This window comes from Phoca vitulina, unplaced genomic scaffold, assembly GCF_004348235.1.
Source record: "Phoca vitulina isolate PV1807 unplaced genomic scaffold, GSC_HSeal_1.0 scaffold25, whole genome shotgun sequence".
In the NCBI taxonomy this organism is placed as follows: Eukaryota; Metazoa; Chordata; class Mammalia; order Carnivora; family Phocidae; genus Phoca; species Phoca vitulina.
In genome coordinates this window covers 43,792,256-43,814,300 of record NW_022589728.1, presented here as the reverse complement: position 1 = coordinate 43,814,300, position 22,045 = coordinate 43,792,256, and the positions used below count along the sequence as shown (strand labels likewise).

The 22,045-nt window shown below is 42.4% G+C and overlaps 1 protein-coding gene across 1 annotated transcript in view; it reads right to left on the bottom strand.

Annotated features, from left to right (window-relative positions):
- LAPTM4B (lysosomal protein transmembrane 4 beta) overlaps positions 1-17,392 on the bottom strand; it is a 75,448-nt gene extending 58,056 nt beyond the window's left edge. Inside the window, exon 1 of the mRNA XM_032421609.1 lies at positions 17,080-17,392. Within this exon, the coding sequence (XP_032277500.1) occupies positions 17,080-17,178 (99 nt within the window). The 5' untranslated portion in view covers positions 17,179-17,392. The remainder of the gene's footprint in view (positions 1-17,079) is intronic.
- Between the last annotated feature and the right edge of the window lie 4,653 nt (positions 17,393-22,045).

Sequence of the window (22,045 nt, the reverse complement as noted above, 5' to 3'; positions counted from 1 at the left end):
ATGCTTTTTCTAGTACCCCAGTTCCCTCTCAAGATGCCACCACACCCAGTTTACAGATTCCAGCTGCCCGAATCTGCCAACCAAACCCCTGGCGCATGCTCAGAATTCTTTCCAAGGGAGTGTTCCAGATATCACCCTCAATGCGACAAGAGCCAGCAAGGCACCATTAGAGGCTCTCAGAATACGGGGTCCATGTGATCAATGAGAAAGCTGGACATTGGACAGAAGCCAAGGGATGGTCCCCAGAGGAGGCCAGATAGAGAAACGCTGTCCAAAGAGCCTCTGGGAGACTTCAGACTGGGGGGTGTGGATGTGGACAATAGCAGGCTCCCTTTTATATCTTAAAGAACATTCTGGATCTCTGAATATGAAGAGATAGGCCTAGCCTGGAGCCTGTTTTAGAATAGGCTGTCCGTGCATAAAAAAAAGTATCACAGGGTTGCCTGCCTAGCTTAGTCGGAGAAGCATGGGACTCTTGATCTCGGGGTTGTAAGTTTGAGCCCCACACTGGGTGTAGAGATTACTTAAAAGTAAAAAATCTTGTGCTCTCTCTGTCAAATAAATGAATAAAATCTTAAAAAAAAAGAAAAGAAAAGAAAAAAGTATCGCATATTAAAGGGTTAGAAGTTTGGGGCGCCTGGGTGGCTCAGTCGTTAAGCGTCTGCCTTCGGCTCAGGTCATGATCTCCAGGTCCTGGGATCGAGCCCCGCATCAGGCTCCCTGCTCAGCGGGGAGTCTGCTTCTCCCTCTCCCTCTGCCTCTCCCCACTGCTCCTACTCTCTCTCTCTCTCTCTGTATCTCTCTGTCTCAAATGAATAAATTAAAAAAAAAAAAATTCTAAAGGGTTAGAAGACTAGCATTTGGAAAAGACAAGAGAAAATATAAAGTGCAAAATGGCTACATCAATTTTTTTGTACAGCAAACACGTTCTCTTTGTGTTCTGATTGGCTCTATTCATTAGGTCTGTTAATCCCTATCTGTAACCATCCTAGTCCAACAACCTGGGTTACCATAAAATATGCTTTGAAAGAGTGTTTGAAGCGATTATATTATTTACTCCCTGTTTAGTTTTAATATATACAAGAATACTTTATTCCTGTAGCTATTCATCAGACAGAAGTGAAACTCATAAAACGGAATGTCTTTACTAAGGAAAGTGAAGAGTCTGTAACAGACTGAACCACTAGAATATAGATTTTGTATCTGATACAAGGATGGTGTTGTTATATTGTACTCTAGAGTTAAAATGTAACAAAATAGCAATACATTCAAAATATCCCCAAGCAAAAACAAGAATCAGAAATTAAAGACAAGGGCACCTGGGTGGTACAGCTGGTTGAGCATCCTGCTCTTGGTTTCAGCTCAGGTCCTGATCTCAGGGCCGTGAGACGGAGCCCTATGTCAGGCTCTGCACTCAGTGCAGTCTATTTAGGACTCTCTCTCTCTCTCTCTCTCCCTTTGCCCGCCTCCACCAGCCCCCAATAAATAAATAAATCTTTAAAAAAAAAGGAAGACAAAAAACATACACTTCTACAGTTGAAACACAGCTTGGAATTCTAGAACAAGCTGCTAAAGTATAACCTGGTAGCTAACCTTCTAAACAGTCTTAATTGTCAAATTAAAATCAAGTGCAATGATAGAATCTAACCATCTCCTAGACAAGAAGTGTTTTATAACCATAATGCTGAACTATTTATTTATTTATTTATTTTTAAAGATTTTATTTATGTGACAGAGAGAGACACTGTGAGAGAGGGAACACAAGCAGGGGGAGTGGGAGAGGGAGAAGCAGGCTTCCCGCGGAGCAGGGAGCCCGATGCGGGGCTCGATCCCAGGACCCTGGGATCATGACCTGAGCCGAAGGCAGACGCTTAACGACTGAGCCACCCAGGCGCCCCTGAACTGTTTATATAAGGAAAGGAAGAAGCATTATTAAAGTGTATGTCATAAATATTCTTTACTATGAATCTAGAACATTCTTAAAGGTGATGTCAATATCTGATAGTGTTACTTTTAGTTAAAAAAACAGTATCAAATTACTTCAAAAGCAGACAGCCTCTGAAGATCATTGTTCTTAGCTATTCTCAAAGTAAACTAATGAAAAGATTATCTAGTAAATTACTAACTACTCATTACTAATGTAAATACATAAATATCTTTAAGATCCTATTCTTGTTTATATGCTTACTTTAGAATAAATATTAAGATTATCTGAGAAACTCTCATTTAATTTCTAAACAGCTGGTAAGAAAAAAAAAACAGACAAAGAAATAGGCTCAGGTAAAAATAACAAAAGAATCAAAGAAAGCCCTACTGTGATTTACTAACTTAATTTTTAAAATAGTTTCAGAAAAGCTCTATGGTATTTCTCTATTATTAAAATTTGTTCCTTATAGCTATACTCTGACTATTACTTGTTCTGTTCAATACCTTCTGAAAGAATAAAAACTAATAGTCTAAGTTTTAACTACAGAGGCAAGCCTGTAAGAAAATGCATTTAACACCACAAGCGTATGAGTTCTGGTACCAAACCACTGGTACCAAAACTGTGGTCTGCAGACCAGCAGCTTCAGCATGAGCCACAGGTTATTATCACTAATGCAGAACCGCAACACCCACTCTAGACCCAAGGAATCAAGAATAAATGTCAACCCAGCCGATGACTGGCCTCCGCAGCAAAGTAGGAGCTGAAGAGAACTTCAACGTGTGCAGAGGCAATGACTGGCAACCTCGGATTGAAGTATCTTTTAAGGACAGGAGCCAAATAAAGATATCTTCAAATAAAAGCTGTCAGAGTTTGCCACCAACAGAGCCTCACTAAAGGAAATTTTCAAACCTATATTTCAGACAGAAGAGTGAACCGAGACAACAGGTCTGAGTAGGGAAAGAAAATGACAGGCCATGTACTTTCCATAGTTTGGGTATTAAATATTCATTTTTAAAATAAAAATTATAATGACTGCAGGAAAAAGGGAGAAGAATGGACAAAGAGAGGCATAAATCTATGGGTGGTTCTAAACAAGCACGGTTACAGATCAAGGTCTTGGGAGCTTTTAAAAAAGACACTAAAATAGGGGTGCCTGGGTGGCTCAGTTGGTTAATAGACTGCCTTGGGCTCAGGTCATGTTCCCAGGGTCCTGGGATCGAGTCCCACATCAGGCTCCCTGCTCAGCGGGGGACCTGCTTCTCCCTCTGCCTCTTCCACTGCTTGTGTTCCTGCTCTCTGTCAAAAAAAAAAAAAGGACGCTAAAATAGGGGCGCCTGGCTGGCTCAGTGGGAGGAACATGTGACTCTTGATCTCAGGGTTGTGAGTCTGGGCCCCATGATGGGCACAGAGATTACTTAAAAATAAAATCTTAAAAAAAAAAAAAAGACACAAATGACTGGAGTTGAAGGACTTATTCAAAAGAAAGGCAACAATATCATTATTAACTGCAGACTCTGATGAGGATACATGTTGATATTTCCTGAGCGAACAACTAGAATCATAGAAACAGAGTGTAACTTCCAAAATAGCAGACAGGAAAAACGGGTAAGCAACAATGCAGTCCACATGAAGGATGGCAGCAAAGGAGAGGGAAACAGAAACAATGATGGGAATAAATCTGGGTATGTTAACACTGTTACTGGAAGTGGACTAACTTCTGTAGCTAAAGACAAAGACCATCAGGCTCTCCAATGCTCCCACTCCCATCCCCGAACCCTCCTCCATGCCTTATCACAGGGCCACCATTCTTCTCCGTAGTCTTCGTCACACTTATGTGCCAATATTTATTTGTATGATTACTATGTCTATTAATTCTGATTAATATTTCTTTCGTCCATTAGCCCACAGATTTGATGTTGGCAAGGACTGGGTTTATGCTGAATCCCAGCTGCAAGCCCAGCACCCGACATACTTCTGAACACACAGTTCTCAAAAAAATCTGTTAAAGGACAAGGGAGGAAGAAAGGAGGGAGGGAAAGAGGGAAGAAAGAAACTGAATAAGCATCAGCAATACCTTCTAGGCTTAAATTTTCTGCAATTATTTTCTTTTGAGATGGGAAGTCCTTAACCCATAAGCACAATGAACAGGTTTCTGATCTATAAGCTAGCTGCCTTCTATGTCTTATGTAGATGACCATATGCATTTTCATGTTGAAAATGCTATTCGTGTGGCCTTCATTTTATCTTTTTAAAAATTCTTAAGCAGTCCATTAAAAACTCCATTAATGAAGCATGCCTTGGGAAAAATGCATTCGCATTTGTATACTACTCAGTTTTATCTACAGACATAACTATTTTTATGACTTGTTTAAAGTACCTTGTGATACTTTTTAATAACTATAATTGTTTCCTTTTAGCATTATTAACTCCAATTTGGAGAGGAGAACTGAAGTACTGAGAACCAACCAGTACCACTCTGTAGACTGGAAATTAAAGGAAGCCTTCTGCAGGTAGGACAGGTTGCCTACTGGGCAACAGGATGTTAAAAATTAGGCCACCCACGGGGCACCTGGGTGGCTCAGTCGTTAAGCGTCTGCCTTCGGCTCAGGTCATGATCCCAGGGTCCTGGGATCGAGCCCCGCATCCGGCTCCCTGCTCGGCGGGAAGCCTGCTTCTCCCTCTCCCACTCCCCCTGCTTGTGTTCCCTCTCTCGCTGTGTCTCTCTCTGTCAAATAAATAAATAAAATCTTTAAAAAAAAAAAAAAATTAGGCCACCCTCGGGGGCACATCAGACTGGTAGATGTCCCCCGAATCTGCTCTCCCTTCTTTCACAGTCATAGGCTTATCCGGGTACATAAATGTCCAGAGACAGATAACATCTCCCAGCCTCCCTTGCAGTTAGGTCATAGACCTTATTTTGGACTACTGGTATATAAGTGAAAGCAACGTGTGCAATTTCCATTTCACATCCTTAAAAAAACCAAGTTGTTTGTCCTCCAGGTGTCCTTTCTTCCCTCCAGCAGGTCAGAAAACATAGTACTGGGGAGCTGTCTCCAGCCATGTAGACAAGGCTAAAGGCCATAGCCTCCTCAGAACCAGAGAAGGAATCCACGCATTTGGGATGCCCCAGCAGAAGAGGTCTCTGAGTGACCTTCACGGAACAAAGTCTACCAACCCTGGACTGTTACATGACAGAGAAATAAAATGTAACTTGCATAAGTACTGCATTTTAAATCTCTCTGTTACAAGACTTTATCTACACCATAACAAATACAGACGTTAAAATTAATATAACACAAAAGAGAAAAGAATAGATATCAGAGAATCCAATGATACCTTAAAAAGGAAAAAGAAAAAAGACTCCCAGACCAGCAGCACTAGATCAAGGTTGGGGAAATCCAAACTGAGGCTTCAACAGAGGATTATCAAGAAGCAAACCCCTCTCTTTAAGTGTAGTTGGAAGACATACTGACGCAGCCTGGAGACTTGATCTTTTTAGCCCTGAATGTTATGTCTTCTGTGAAGTTGGACTCACCAGGTTGTCTTCATAAAAAGTTATTAACTACTCAAATCACTCAATAGTCATAATTTAGTGCCCTGTAATTTTAGCAGCTCAAGGTTAATAAAAGAGCTCAACCTTATTTTTACTAATAATTTGAAATTATATTTCTTTTAAGCATCTTTTGGTGCTCACATTTTTCCCTGAGAAATGATTTTCCCTTGGAAGCTGCAACTGCAAACAGGCAACCCTAAACCTTTAAAAGTTTGTTAAAAGCAACTGAAGAAGTGTGATCTTCACTTAATTTTTATTTTTCTTCAAGTAAAATGGGTTACCCAGTTTATAGCTTTTCAAGAACTCTTCTTAAAGCCCCAGAAGCTCTATTAAGAGCCAAGGGAGCTGAGAGAGAAGTAGAAAGTAGTAAATTATGCTGCTAGGGCTCACATATTATTTCTTCTAGCATCCTTTTATGGACAATAATGTATCTGCCCTAAAGGGGATGGGGTGGGAAGGGAAAAATGTAGCCTCTTCCTTTATGACACAGAGTCAAAGTAAGTTAACAAAATAATTATACATTTAGATAAACATAATAGACATCATAGTGCAAAACTCATGTTAACCATTTTAATACTTGATGCTTTGTTAATTAGATATATTTAGAGTGGGTCCCAGAGAAGTTGATATTAATGACAGGTTTGATGGCAATCTTTATTTCATGGTCAGCCTATCTTTAAAACATCCTGATGAACATCTATCATAATGTGCAACAAAAGCTGAAAAACATATTAAATATCACTGGATACAGAGAACAAACTGGTGGTTGCCATAGGGAAAGGGGGGGGGGTGGGCAATGGGTAAAATAGATAAAGGGAATTATCTTGCTGAGTACTGAGAAATGTATAGAATTTTTTAATTATATTGTGCACCTGAAACTAATATAACACTGTATGTTAATTATATTTCAATTTAAAAAATAAACAAATACATATCACTGAAATCTTCCCCAGCCAATATTTTATAGAGCTACCCTTGATCCTTTATATTAGGTGGTGGCAGAGGGTCCCTGTGCTTTTTGAAAAGGGCTCACTGGACGTCTTTCAAAAATTCAGTATCCCTCACTACCCAAATCTATTTGATTCCTGAATTCAGATGGAGAAAGTCTAGATGTCAAGAGGAACTTGTATCATTGACTAACTGATAAAAATTCCCATCCATATTACCCACAGCCCTAGCCAATGAGACACTGGTGTTGGAAAGAACCAGTATCTTCTCTATCTCATATACGGAAGACCTTTCTAGTTTTTCAACCACCTAAAACAGCCTGCTATTTTAACATTCCTTAAAAACTGAATTTTAAAAGCAGCAATAGAAAAACAACTTGTTACATTCAAGGGACCCCCCCCCCCCCGCAACAAGACTATCAGCAGATTTTCCAGCAGAAACTTTGCAGGCTAAAAGAGAGTGGCACAATATATTCAAAGTGCTGAAAGAAAGCCAACTTCCAACCAAGAATACTCTATCCAGCAAAGTTATCATTCAGAAGTGAAGGGAGGTAAAGAGTTTCCCAGTCGAGCAAAAACTAAAGGAGTTCACTGCCACTACACCAGCCTTACAAGAAAGGTTAAAGAGAAAAGAAAGGGTACTACTTAGTAACAAGAAAACATATGAAACAATAAATCTCACTGGGGAGGTAAATATATAGTAAAGGTAAATATAAAGTAAATATATAATCATTTATAAAGCTAGTATGAAGGTTAAAAGACAAAATTCGGGTGCCAGGTGGCTCAGTCAGTTAAGCAGCCGACTCTTGGTTTTGGCTCAGGTCATGATCTCACATGGCTTGTGGGATCAAGCCCTGCATCTAGCTCCACACTCAGCGGGGAGTCTGTTTAAAGATTCTCTTCCTCTGCCCTTCCTCTCACTCACATATGTGTGTGTGTGCACTCTCTCTAAAATAAATAAATCAATCTTTAAAAAATAAATAAAAGACAAAAGTAGTAAAAATACCTTTGATTACAATAATTAGTTGAGGAATACACGTGTAAAATGTGACATCAAAAAAAGCATGGCAAAGACAATAAAAATGTTGAGCTTTAGAATGGTATCAAACTTAAGTTGTTATCAACTTCAAATAGACTCTTACATATAAAAGTTGTTATATTTGGGCTTCATGGTTACCACAAAACAAAAACCCATAGTGAATACACAAAAGATAAAGGGAAAAGAATAGAAGTATACCACTAAAGAAAGAGAAGAAAAAACAAAGAGGAACTACAAAAACAGCCAGTGAACAACTAAGAAAATGGCAATAAATACATGCCTATAAATAATTATTTTATATGCAAGTGAACTAAATTCTCCAATCAAAAGACCAAGTGGCTGAATGAATTAAAAAATGAGCCCCATTTATACGCTGCCTACAAGAAACTCACTTTAGATGTGAAGACACACACAGACTGAAAGTAAAAGGATGGCAAGATATTCCATACAAATGAAAGCCAAAAGAAAGCTGGAGTAGCTATACTTACATCAGATAAAATAGACCTTAAAGAAGAGACTGTAAAAAGAGACAAAGAAGGTAATTACATAATAATAAAGGGGTAAATCCAACAAGAAAATATAACATTTGTAAATATTTATGGCACAACATAGGAGTACCTAATATATAAAGCAAATATTAACAGATCTGAAGAGAAAAATAGACACCAATAAGGGTAGGGAATTTTAATATCCCACTACATCAATGGATAGATCATCCAGATAGAAAATCAGCAGGAAACACTGGCCTTAAACAACATGTTAGACCAGATGGACTAACAGATATACACAGAACATTCCATCCAAAAGCAACAAAATACACATTCTTCTCAAATGCCCATGGAACATTTTCCAGGATAGATTACACGTTAGGACACAAAGTAAATCTTAACAAATGTAAAAGGACTGAAATCATATCAAGAATCTTTTCTGACCACAGATGAAACTAGAAATTAATTACATGAAAAACCTGGAAGATTTATAAATATGTGGAGATTAAACAACATGCTACTGACCAACCAAGGAGTCAAAGAAGAAATCAACAGAAAAATTTTAAAAATCTTGAAATGAATAAAAATGGAACTATATTACATACCAAAATTTGTGGGACGTAGCAAAATAACTTCTAAGAGGAAAGTTCATAGTGATAAATGCCTACATCAAGAAATATTGATGACCTGAGCCAAAGGCAGACGCTTAACCGACTGGGTGGCTCAGTCGGTTAAGCGTCTGCCTTTGGCTCAGGTCATGATCTCAGAGCCCTGGGATCGAGTCCCACATTGGGCTCCCTGCTCAGCGGGGAGCCTACTTCTCCCTCTCTGCTGCTCCCCCCAGCTCATGCTCTCTCTCTCTCTCTCAAATAAATTAAAAAGAAAGAAGAAAAGTCTCAAATAAACAATCTAACTTTATGCCTCAAGGAACTAGAAAAAATGAAGCCCAAAGTCAGTAGAAGGAAGAAAATAACAAAGATTGGAGCAGAAGTAAATGATATAAAGACTAAAAAGACAATAAAGAAAACCAATGAAACTAGGAGCTGGTTCTTTGAAAAGATGAACAAAATTGACAAGACTTTAGCTAGACTCACCAGGGGAAGAAAGACTCAAATAAATAAAATCAGAAATGAAAGAGGAAATGTTACAACTGATGCCACAGAAATACAAAGGATCATGAGACTGCTATGAACAATTATATGCCCACAAGCTGAACAACCTACAAAAAATGGATAAATTCCTAGAAGCCTACAACCTACCATGACTGAATCATGATGAAACAAAATCTGAACAGGCCAATTGCTAGTAAGGAGATTGAATCCATAATCAAAAGCCTCCCGACGAAGAAAAGGCCAAGACCAGATGGTTTCACTGATGAATTCTAACCAACATTCAAAGAATTAATACCAATCCTCCTTAAACTCTTCCAAAAAATAGAAGAGGCAGGAACTCCTCCAAACTCATTTTATGAGGCCAGCACTGCCCTGATACCAAAACCAGACAAGGATGCTACAAGAAAAGCAAATTACACGGGTACCTGGGTGGCTCAGTTGGTTAAGCAACTGCCTTCGGCTCAGGTCATGATCCTGGAGTCCCTGGATCGAGTCCCGCATCGGGCTCCCTGCTCCACGGGAAGCCTGCTTCTCCCTCTGACCCTCCCCCCTCTCATGTGCTCTCTCTCTCATTCTCTCTCTGTCAAATAAATAAATAAAATCTTTAAAAAAAAAAGAAAAGCAAATTACAGACCACTATTCCTGATGAACATAGATGTAAAAATCCTCAAGAAAATATCAGCAAACCGGGGCGCCTGGGTGGCTCAGTCATTAAGCTTGGGTCATGATCCCAGGGTCCTGGGATCAAGCCCCACATTGGGCTCCCTGCTCCATGGGAAGCCTGCTTCTCCCTCTCCCACTCCCCCCGCTTGTGTTCCCTCTCTTGCTGTGTCTCTCTCTGTCAAATAAATAAAATCTTAAAAAAAAAAGAAAATATTAAATATCTTTCTCTTTCTCTCTCAAATAAATAAATTTTTTAAAAAACCTAACTCAAGATGGATTAAAGACTTGAATATAAGGCCTGAAACCATAAAATTCCTAGAAGAAAACACAGGTGGTAAACTCCTTGACATAGGTCTTAGTGATGATCTTTTAATCTGACACCAAAAGCAAAAGCAACAAAAACAAAAATAAGTGGGACTACATCATACAAAAAAGCTTCTGTACAGCAAAGAAAACCAATAACAAAATGAAAAGACAACCTACCGACTGGGAGAAAATATTTGTAAATCATATATCTATCTGATCAGCCACTACTTTCCAACATATATAAAGAACCCTTATAAGTCAATAGCAAAAAAACAATCTAATTTAAAAATGGGCAGAAGATCTGAATAGACATTTTTCCAAAGAAGACATACATATGGCCAACAGGTACATGAAAAGATGCTCAACATCGCTCATCATCAGGGAAATGCAAATCAAAACCACAATGAGATATCACCTCGCATCTGTTAGAATGGCTATTATCAAAAAGAAACAAAATAACAAGCGTTGATGAGCATGTGGGGAAAAGGGAGCCCTTGTGCACTGGTGGTGGGAATGCAAACTGGTGCAGCCACTCTGGAAAACAGCATGGAGGTTCCTCAAAAAATTAAAAATAGAACTACCATATGACCCAGCAATTCCACTTCGGGGTATTTACCTTAAGAAAACATAAACACTAACTTGGAAAGATATCTGCACCCCCTTGTTCATTGCAGCATTATTTACAACAGCCGAGATATGGATACAACCTAAGTGTCCAACAACAGATGAATGGATAAACAAATTGTGACATATATATACACAATGCAGTATTACTCAGCCATAAGAAAAGAATGAAATCTTGCCATTTGCGACAACTTGGATGGACCTTAAGGACATCATCCTAAGTGAAATAAGTCAGACTGAGAAAGACAACACCATCTGATCTCTCTTACATGTAGAATCTAAAAAAACAAGCTCAGAGAACAAATGGTGATTACCAGAGGCAGGACATGGGAGGTCAGAGAAATGGGTAAAGGGGGCCAAAAGGTAAAAAGGAAAAAAAAATATGGTCCATTACTGACCAACAAAAAACAAAACACAGAGTCTTACACTGGGGAAAAAAAACTGCTTTCATCCTATCACCTTTGCTCATAATTCTTCCATGCCTCCCCACTGCCTACAGAATAAAATCCAAAATCTATAATCTAGTATTTTGGTCTTTTACAATCTAGTATAGTAGGGAAAGCACTAGGCAGTAAGGATTATATAAGACTATGTATTAGCTCATCTCTTGCCCTGGACTTACGGGTTAAGCCATAGACTCTGAGAGCTAAAAAGAAACTATCAACCTTAAATGAGCATATGACCACCTATAGCACCTGACCCCAGGGTTGCTTTAAGGTCTAAGTAAGAGTAAATGGGAAAGCCCACTAAAAACTATCGATCATTCTACAAATACAAGCCGTCGGTTTCACTATCCAGTATTATCACCCAGACCAAAAAAAAAAAAAAAAAAAATCAGTATTTATCACACCAGAATTTCTCAGGATACAAAGAGAATCCACCAGGCTTGGGTACACAAGCACACTGGGACTTTCACCCAAAGTGAACCAGTTGGTTATTTGAAAGGTCAGGTCGTAAAGCTAATGAAACCAGCTACTCTGACCTCTTTTATCCTTTATAATCTGATATATGGCCAACTACCTTATGAATAGGGTACAAATACAAAGAGGCGTTCAGTACGTATTTGCTCAATGACTAAGTGCCTAAAACACACTTGGATGATGATGAAAAGGATGACATACACAAAGGCGTACTCGTCCCAGGTGTCAAGTTCAGATGCTTTCAACGACCAGTACCCCCTTTTAAAACAAAAGTCACGTGGTAAAACAATGAAAGAAATTACAAAAGAAAAAGTTTTGCTTGAGTATGTTAAGAGAAATTCAGGTCCTGGTGGTAAAACATACTCGTAAGAAATGGGGGCTTTGGCCTAAGGAGAAGCAAGCATTGTAATTGTCCTTCTCCCAGTAACAGTCTCGGATTCTCTGGGAAATGACTCATCCCTCTGCTCTCAGAGCAAAGTTAATCCCATCCCCAGCTCACATCTCTCTCTAATCAATAGTTCAAGGGCAGGAGAATAAACCAGACCTAAATTCATCTGATAGTCTCGTCACATATCCCTGGCCTGTTTAGTTCAGGGGTGGACAGATCCTTAGGTTTGTCAAATCAGAATGAACCATGGGATTTTTGCAATGACCTGCAAAAGAGGGTAACCAGAAAAGGAAGGAGTGGGAGGGGGAAAGACATGTCAGAAACCACGGTGCTGTTTAAGCCAATTGACGTTGGCTTACAACATGCAGGTCATGAAATACATAGACTTAACTAGGATAGAGAGCCAAAGTTTTTAGGAGTAGGCTAACAAGTTCATATTTGTGTCTGAGAAAAGTACTTCTGGGAACTGTATCTATAACAGACTTAAAAAAAAATGTTGTTTAATGGCAAGGCTAGAAACAGAAAGACTATTATAATAGCCAAGTGAGTGCTAATGGGAGCCTAAATGAGGCAAATGATAGCAAGAAGAAGAAAAAAGGACAGAAAAGGAGGTAATCAGGAGGTAGAACAAAAATCAATAGGACATGGACACAGAATCAAGGAAGAGATTACGGTGGCAGGAGAAATAGGCGTGCAGCCGAGGAGTCTAGACAGATGGTGAGAGAGAGACTAGAGTATGGGTGAACTTGGGGAGGAAGTTAATGGATTCAGGTTTAGAATAGGAAGTTTTGATGAAGAAAGAGTGGAAATCCCAGAAGACTACCTAACAATCAGCCCACGTCAAATACTTTTTATATTATGATCCCTCTGCAAACCAGGACAAGTCAGTCTTCATTCCCTGTGAAGATGGATAATCATCTTGTCTCTCTGAAAATATTTATAGTTATTAAAGGTTATGTAATAATTCAACTTCTTTTTAGGGTAAGCAATTAAACTGCCTTTTAAAATAAACAAATACAAACCTCTACCTCATACTGTAACACAAAAATTAACTGGAGGTAGATCACAGATGTAAATATAAAAGCTAAAGCCATAAAGCTTTAGAAGAATATATGAGAGTATCTTCACAATCTGGGGGTGGGCAAAGATTTCTTAGAATACAGAAAGTACTAACCAGAAAAGAAAAAACTGACAAATTGAACTTAAAATTAAAAACTGATCATCAGGGCACCTGGGTGTCTCAGTTGGTTAAGTGACTGCCTTCGGCTCAGGTTATGATCTCGGGGTCCTGGGATTGAGCCCCGAGTTGGGCTCCCTGCTTAGCAGAGAGCCTGCGTCTCCCTCTCCCGCTGCCACCCCCCACCCACCGTCCCAGCTCTTGTGCACGTGTGTGCTCTCTCTCTCTCTCAATCTGTCTCAAAACAACAACAAACTTCTTTTCATCAAAATATATCATTAAGAAAATGGGTAGACAGCCACGCGCTGGGAGAAAACATTCACAAAATGGATCTTTAACAAACGACCAGGATCCAAAGTATATAAAGAGATCTTACAAATCATCAAGAAAAAAAAAGATAAAAACCAACTTTAAAATAGGCAATAAATAGCACTTTACAAAGGAAGATATATGACTGGCCAATAAGCAAAGATAAACTGTTCCACATCACTAGTCATAAGGGAAACATAAACTAAAGCTACCATGAGCTACAACTATATACCCACCAAAATGACTCAAATTAAAATGACTGACCACACCAAATGTTGACAAGGATGTGGTACAACTGGAACCTCATACATTGCTGGTTGGAGTATAAAATGGCAGACCCACTTTGGAAAATTGCTTGGCAGTTTCTTATAAAGTTAAACGTACTTCTACCCAATAACCAGCAATTCCACTGCTAGGTATGTACTCTAGAGAAATAAAAACATACGTCCACAAAAAGTCTTGTGCAAGAGGGGTGCGTGGGTGGATCAGTCGGTTAAGCTACCTTCGGCTCAGGTCGTGATCTCTGGGTCCTGGGATCAATGGACCCTGCATGGGACTTCCTGCTCAGCAGGTAGTCTGCTTCTCTCTCTCTCTCTCTCCCTCTGCCCCTCCCCACTGCTCGTTCTCCCTCAAATAAATAAATAAAATCTTTATTAAAAAAAAAAGTCTTGTGCAAGAATGTTCAGAGCAAGCTTTAACCATAATAGCCCCAAACTGGAAACAACCCAAATGTCCATCATCTGGCAAATGGATAAATTGTGATTTATTCATACAATAATACTCAGCAATATAAAGCATCAAGCTATTGATGTACTCCAATTAACATGAATGAATTTAAAAGACGTTAATGCTAAGTGAAAGAAACCAGACACGAAAGAATACATACAGTATAATCCCATTTATAGGAATAGGTAAAACTCTCCTTCAGGGTGGGGGTGAAGGGGTGGCAGGGATTAACTGGGAAGAGACAAAAGGGAACTTTCTGGGGTTTTGGAAATGTTTTCTAGGTGTGTGGGTTACACAAGTGCATGCATTTGTCAACTCAATGTACTATAGGCTTCTGTGGACTTCACCATATATAAATTATGCCTCATTAAAAGGAAAAAATAAACAAAAAATGATCTCTAATATAAATACCTAAAATCAATATGCTTTATTACTAGACCGAAGGAAACCTTTGTTATTCTAAGGCAAAAACAAAACACACCCACAACTTTTAAAAGGTAAAAACAAGTGGAAACGGGCCGACTAAAACATCACACGGACCACAAACCAACCATGGACTGTATGCAAATCACTTAAGCTCTCTGGGCCTCTATTTTCTCATCTATAAAACAGGGATTAGAAAATCTACCTCACCAGGAATATGTAAAAATTACACGTATGCAAAGCACCTGGCACACAGGGACTTAGTAAATGGTAGTGGGGTAGGAAACAGCAATTAGAAAATGCATAAAAAAGATCCCCTTTACCTTTCTGGTATAATAGGCAATTATTTATTAATTTAAAGAAGAGTTTTATTTTAATATCTCCCCACAGCCCTATCCTTTTTTCATGAAAACTCTCCCCCTGTCAGATAACTGACCCTATGCCATCCGGACGGCTGGTGGGGGGAGAGGGAGAGGTGCCTTGCTCTTCAGTGACCCTGCTCCCTCATCTCAAAAATGTTCATGTGAAACGAAGTTTCGGGCAATCAAATTATATGTAAAGGTATGAGTGAAACTCACAAGTCTACATTGCTTTATGAAATGCAAAGACTTCTTATGAAGAGTGTCAGTACTAGAGCCAGGCTTCCCATTTATTAGGTTTACCTAAAGTAGCATCCTTACATCTGCTAGAAAGCTTTCTAATTATCTTTCAAAAGGCCATGCTGTTTCCAAATGCTACAACATGCACAGCAATAACTACTTTCCACAAAAAGCATGTTCAAACAGTAGACAAAGCTTGCAGAGTACTCTCCTTTTATCACACCAATGCTGTCTGGTTGGATTACAGCCAGCAACAGGGCTCAAGTAGATTTATCTTTCCTGTAGATCGTGTAAGTACATTTGCCTAATGCAGTGCCCTAGATTTTACAAATTACATTTGCTGGTATACTTGCAAGTCTGCAGTTTTGAACATTTTCAAGGAGGACACAAGACATTTATATACAATAGTCTATCTTGACCATCAATAAAAGGCCTATTTTGAGGCCACCTACTATCCTTTTGTTGTATTTAAAATTTCTGCAAAGCATTTCTTGGCTTTTAGCAAAGTCCGTGTTGAGCCAAGATGCTGATGTTCTATCTGCATTCAGACTGCACAAAAAGAATCCACACATAGATCTGTTTGAAAGCTCTTAAGGCCAAAAAATGTCTATTGTGTGGCTGGTGATAGGCAAGGACTAACGGAAACTTGAAACTATAAATAGCGCAAAGAACACCATAGGCCTGGGGGAAAAATGTTTTGCTTAAAATGGCACAACGACACAATTCGACATGATGTCCTTATTATATCGAAAAAGTGAATCTGAACCAACAAAAAAACTCTGATGATTAAGAAGAATTTATTCTCACTAAACAGTTCAATATGCCATTTTAGCACCACTATTTCCTCAGGACGCAGTGGTATTCACTGCACAGTGGCTCGGGTCTAACTCTCCATCATGATGTCACAAAACCCGAAATGCAACGGAATCCGACTCAGTGCTGGTGCACGCAGTCCAGGGGTGCCAACAATCAACCTGGAGCAGGCACGGGGCCAGAAAGACTCCATCAGGTTTCCTCACTGCCCCCGATAATCACTGCTCCCCATACAAACAAGTCCTTAAAAGCTCCAACCTAAAAAAAGAAAAACAATCAGATTTGCCGGCGGTGTCTAAGAAAGGTACAGGGGTCACCTGTCAATGAGCAGGAAAGTAAGTGGGTGTAAAAATGGCTTCCCCGGGCGGACCGAAACGCAGTAAATCACAAGCAAATCCCTTTCTAGAGTAACGGCTTTACACCAGACCTGTGGAGGGACCCAGGCACGGCGCGTGCCAAGAAGCCCCCAACCGTTTCTCCTCGGGACGCGAACGCGCGCAGGAGACCCGACAGCAAAGCGAGACCAGATGCGGGCAGGGAGAATGGGCATGCCCGGGCTGCAAGCCCGACCGCGGGGGCGGGGGCGGGGGCGGGGGTGGGGGGGAAGGGGGCAGAATGCTCTCCGTCACCCCCACGACCCTGTCGCGGCCCGTCAAAACACAAAGCCCAACGGGTGGGGAGAAGAAAGAAAGGACTGGAAAACACGTGGTCCGCAGATCCGATGGGGGCTCCCGGGCCACCAGGTGCACTTCTACCGGAAGCGGAGGACGCGGCGACGGCCGCAGCCTACACCACCCCCGACTCCGGGCCCGGGCCGGACCCCCGCCACAGGTTGGCCGAGCCGGGGATCGCGGACAGGCTCGCGCAGAGAATTAAGTTTCTAATAATACAACTTCAGGCGGATTATAGCCGGCGTCGCCCAACACCGAGGCCGCACTTGGGGGGGGGGGGGGGGGGGCGCAGCGGGCGCGCGGGCCGGGGTCCCGGAGGGGAGTGGAGGGGGGGGCTCGCGGCGCTGGCGCCTCCTCGCCGGCAGGTGCGCCCCCCGCGCGTCGCCGCGCTCACCAGGTACCAGACGCCGAGCAGGATGGTGCCGGTGCGGACATGGCAGCACAGGCAGCAGCTGTTGGAGTAGAACCGCGTCCAGGGCGCGACCATCTTCATCGCTCGGGCAGCGTGTGCCGTGGCGCGAGCGCGCGCCCAAGTTTGCAGGACCGTCCGCCGCGTAGCTCGGGGCTCCTTGCGCGGCTGCTGCTGGCTCCCCCGCCGCTCCCGCTCCCGGTTCCGCTCGCCCGTTCGCCCGCTCGCCAGGGGCCCGCGCTCCGCGCCTCAGCCAAGAGCTCCGAGCGGCTGCAGCGGCCGGACCCTGCGATCCGAAGGCGGCGGGAGGAGGGGGAGGGGGGGGGGGGGGGGGGGGGGCAACGCGGGGGCGGGCCACGTGACCCGCGCCGGGGCCAGTGATGTCACCGCGGGCTCCAGCCAGCTGCGGGCGCCGCCGGCCGGGACAGATAAATCAATCATCCTGCACGCCCCCCCCCCGCCCCCCCCCCCCCCCCCCCCCGCCGACCCGGCCGGTCCGGGAGCAGGCCCGTGGTGGAGTTCCGGGCCTCCCCTCTCTCCTGTGGTCATCTTTGTAACTCTGTCACGGGTTTGAGATTCTTTTATGGTCTCGTTGGTTGTGGTTTCTCTCCTTCCACTTCTATTTTGCCGATAATCTGTAGATGCAAATGCTGTCACTGTTATCTTGCAAACTGGAAGAGGGAAAACTGCAGTCCTTCGAACCGCTGCTGGAGCCAGAGCAATTTGTCTCCGCTTCCCAGCTCAATTACTGTGGTAGTAACCTTTTTCCCAGAAAATAGGATGTGTGTCAAGGACATCCGCGCTGTGCTTCGGGTAGCATTTTTAATCATGACGGCAGCTCTAAAGAAACAATCATCAAGCCAATTACTGCCACAAGGTCTCTGAAGGACACAACGCAGAGCGTAAGGGGTACTGAAAGATAGGACTCCAATCGGGTTATTTCTTCCCATTTACTGTTTGGTCTCAAAGCGCCCTTGTCCTGGGTTAGCCGCTAATCACCGCTTAAGCTAAGCATCTCAGCTGAGTTAGATTATTAGCGCACGTCAAAGTTTCATTTCGGACTTGGAGCAAGAGAAAAACTGGTCGGATTTAAATTTCTTAAGGACAGGTTATGTAGGAGAGAAGGAAAATGTTAGATGCGGTGGTTTAAGTGTGGGACTAGTTAGTTTGACGAGGTTGTAAAGCTGGCGCCTTCTTAGTGCGTCCCTTAAACCCGGATCCGAAGGGACTGGAGCGTCTTCCCCAGAGACCGTCAGATGTGGGCCCTTAACTGGAACTAGTAAGTAACATCATTGTGGGAGATAATCAGAAAGAAGGAAGAAGGAAGATCAGCTTTTGTTTTGTATTGTTTTCTGAGACGACAGATTTCTGTTTTCTCTCAAACCTGAGATAATTTTCTCTCTGGCGTCTCCATTTAGTGTTCGGTTATACCCATAGCTACTTTTAAAGGGCCATGGGACAAGCATGAATGCTCTGAGCAGGGATGGACATAGAGAATCAGGGTGGGGAGTGCTACTTTCCAAATTCAAACTGCAGACATGTTCCTCTAACGACCTCCAGCTTTGCCCTCCCCGCCAGGATTTCAGATTCATTAGGCACATGATTCATTTGATTAAAGGGAATTTTATATTTCACAGAGCTTACTATTCAGGATTTGAATTTACAGACACTTGCCAAATGGCTCTAGATAAGAAGAGAGATGGAGAGTAGAGAAAATCTGGCTGGAGAAAGGAAATAAGGAGAGAAAAGGTACATCTGCAAGCGAAGTTTATGAAATAAAACTTAATGTCAGTATCTCTAGAGTTGTATTTATTTGGATGCAAGAGGATTGGGGAGGATTGGCAAAAACAAACAAATCCAGAAAAACAAAAACCCCAGAGGCTTCCCCAGGAAGTTACTCACAGCCGGGTGACTCAGGTGACTCTACTCATTCTCAAACAGCGGCATATTTACTGGAGTACTGATGGCAGTGGGACAGGTCTTTAGACAGATCACCTTGTTCTCATCCCTGAGCCCCTCAGCTTCTGGGGCCACAGAGCAAAGAGCAAAGACAATAGCCTCCCTACCCTTGGTCAGGTTGCCCTGCAAGTCACTCATCCCTCCTCTCCCATTCTTCTCTCTCTCCATGGTGCCTTCATTACGGAGGAGATGGGGACACTGTAGGGACTCCATTTTAGAAAAGCCCCGTTTACTCATGCTCCATAGTTCACCTTGCATCTGAGTAAACCGAAAAGCTATGTTCGTCATTCTCTGCGTTTCATCCTAGGCCCCCAAACACCTGATAACGTCTAAAAAGAACTGGATCCCAAACATGTTCCAGGACATTCGCCTCAAACAAACCTCCATGGACACTGGCATCAATACCCCACCTTCAGTAATTTGTGGAATAATATCTATCATTTACCTGACACTCGCCTTTGATGGGACTCAACCCTGGATTCCTAAAGGAACACGTACCCTGGACCCCTTTCCAATATAAACCCCTAACCCCAAGCGACCAGGAGGCTCACCTCTCCTTTTCTGAGTCTCCCAGACACTCCGTGTGCTGTACTGTATCACTTACACTATTCAGTAAACTGCTCTCACTTCCTTCTGGCTCACAGCTGATTTCCATCTTTGGCAAAGTCAAGGACCCTCTGGTCCTCGGACAGGGCCTGCCTCCGTCCTTACCACATTTTAAAGCCTTTTTACCATTAGGACTTCAGGCCTTGCAACCTCTTTGTCACCCAGGTCCCTTCCCTTGCCTTCTTGTACTCCCCATTTTTCTCTCCCTGAATCCTCCCCTGGCCCCCTTCTTCTAAGTGCATGTATTTTCCAATGAACTGAAGGAAATTTTTCTTTCCATCAGATAAAGCCAATCTCATTTCTTTTCCAAATCTCTTCTTTTCTAGGACTAATTGTATTTCAATATATCTGTTAGTGATCCAACATACCCAGGGTCAGCTTGAGTGGTGCCCGGGTATAGGAAATAAAGACATACATGTTGCAAAGATGAGAATATTCTGCCCCCGCTCCCAAAGCTGACCGTGTCGTCCAGTGAGCCAGTCACAATGGCGCTAGTCAGAATGTGTGCCGAGTATCCCTATAGGTAAAAACAAAATGCAAAGGGAAAGCAGGGAGGAGTCAATTACATTACAACTATGGGAAGTTAGCATTTCAGTTGGGCCTTGAAAGGGTGAATAGAACATAGACCAGGAACATAGAGGGAAAGGAAGAAACACTTGCTCCGGGATTTGCATCGGACCAGACACTCTTGCGAGGTAGGGAAGGTCTCACTGGAGCTACCTCTATGACCTGGGTAAGGGTCTGTCCCGTGAGATACCTCAGGACCCCCCTTCAGAGGCTGAGAAAATTAAAGAGCTGCTACTGTCTAGCTCTCCTGGAAAGGAAAAAGGGAGGCAATGCCTTCCGTGGATGTGTTGGAAAAGGACCCCACTGTCTATGGCAGAGGGTGCTGTTGAATGTCTTCTTCAGTGATGGAAGTACTTCTCAGTCCTTGATGGTACAAAAGAAAAACTTATAGGTCTCCTCACACACTCTCCAAATAAACCAGGGATCTGTTCATTCGTGTGGTCATGAATTTGGTGAATGAAAACTTTCCGGGTGCCTCCTTGGAGCTGAGTGAGCATGGCTGTCAGCTCAGAGAACATGAGATAGTTGCTATCTATAGGGATCTCACAACTTCAAGAGGGAAATAGAGAAATAAACAGAAAGTCACATAATAGCAAGATAAATGCTACCGTATGTTTAGCACAAGGTGCTATGAGAGCCCCATATCTCAGTTTGGGGAAGACCAGGGAAGTGACATCTAGGCTCATATGTGTGGGGTAAGTTGGACTTGGCTAGGGAGAGAGACGGAGGACCCCCTCAGACAGGATGGGAGCGGGACATGCAAGGGCCCAGCATCTGGCAAGCTCACAAGTTTAGAAACAGCAGGTAGTATGATAGCTGGGAGTTAACATTTGAAGGGGAGGGGGGCAGAGTAGAGAAGATGGGGCTAAGGAGGTTTTAGGGGTGTCAGTATAGGCAGGGGAGGTAACAGAAGATGAAAAGCTTTTCATGCCATGTTGCACAGAGAGGTTTGGAGCAAATCTCCTAAGGAAATGGGGAGCTTCTAATCTAAATATTGAGCCCATATTAAATCCATGTGCCTCCATGATCAATTAATGTCACAAGCTTAAGGCACATACAAATGAGATAGGCAGGAGTGGCTATATTATTTGTGGGGTCCTGTGCAACAGTGAGAATGGGGTAGGGTTCTCATTTCAAAGTATTAAGCATTCCAAGATGGCGACAGTAAACCACATGTGGGCTGTTCTGAGCAGGTGCTTAGACCCTGTGCTACTACCAGGGTCACACGCCCGTGAAGCTGGCCCTGGAGAGAGGTCCCATGTCTCTCTTAGAGATTAAACACAAAACCAACAACAAGAAGGGGAAAAGCTGTCAGATAACAAAGAACTATTTCATAGAAGCTGTGATAAATGTCAATTTTATAGGAATGTGTGGAAGAAAATAAGTAGTATGTCAGATGATTCATCGAAGAATCTGGACCTTGTCCCAGCCGAGGCCGGGGGGGGGGGGGGGGGGGGGGATGAGCAGGACTGTGAAGGTCAGAACATGGAGCTGGCTCCAGGCCTGAATTACAGCCAAGGTGGAAGTGAAAAATTATGACTGATGTGCTCTCAGAGATGCACGTAATTTATCATATATTTATTAAAGCACACATTTGGGGTTTGGTCAGGTTTTGGACGGGGTTTGTGAGAAGGAATGCATAAGACAGAATCCCTGCGGCTAAGAAACTCACGAAATAGTGAGAGGGACAAAGATGGGCGGAGGGATTCATTCGTGGGAGATAGTGTGGCTAGCAATTAAGCAACAGTAGTCTGATCCATGCTGATATTAATATGCTACTTCAGTTTTTTATCGGTGTGTAAAGATCTGGTTATGCAAT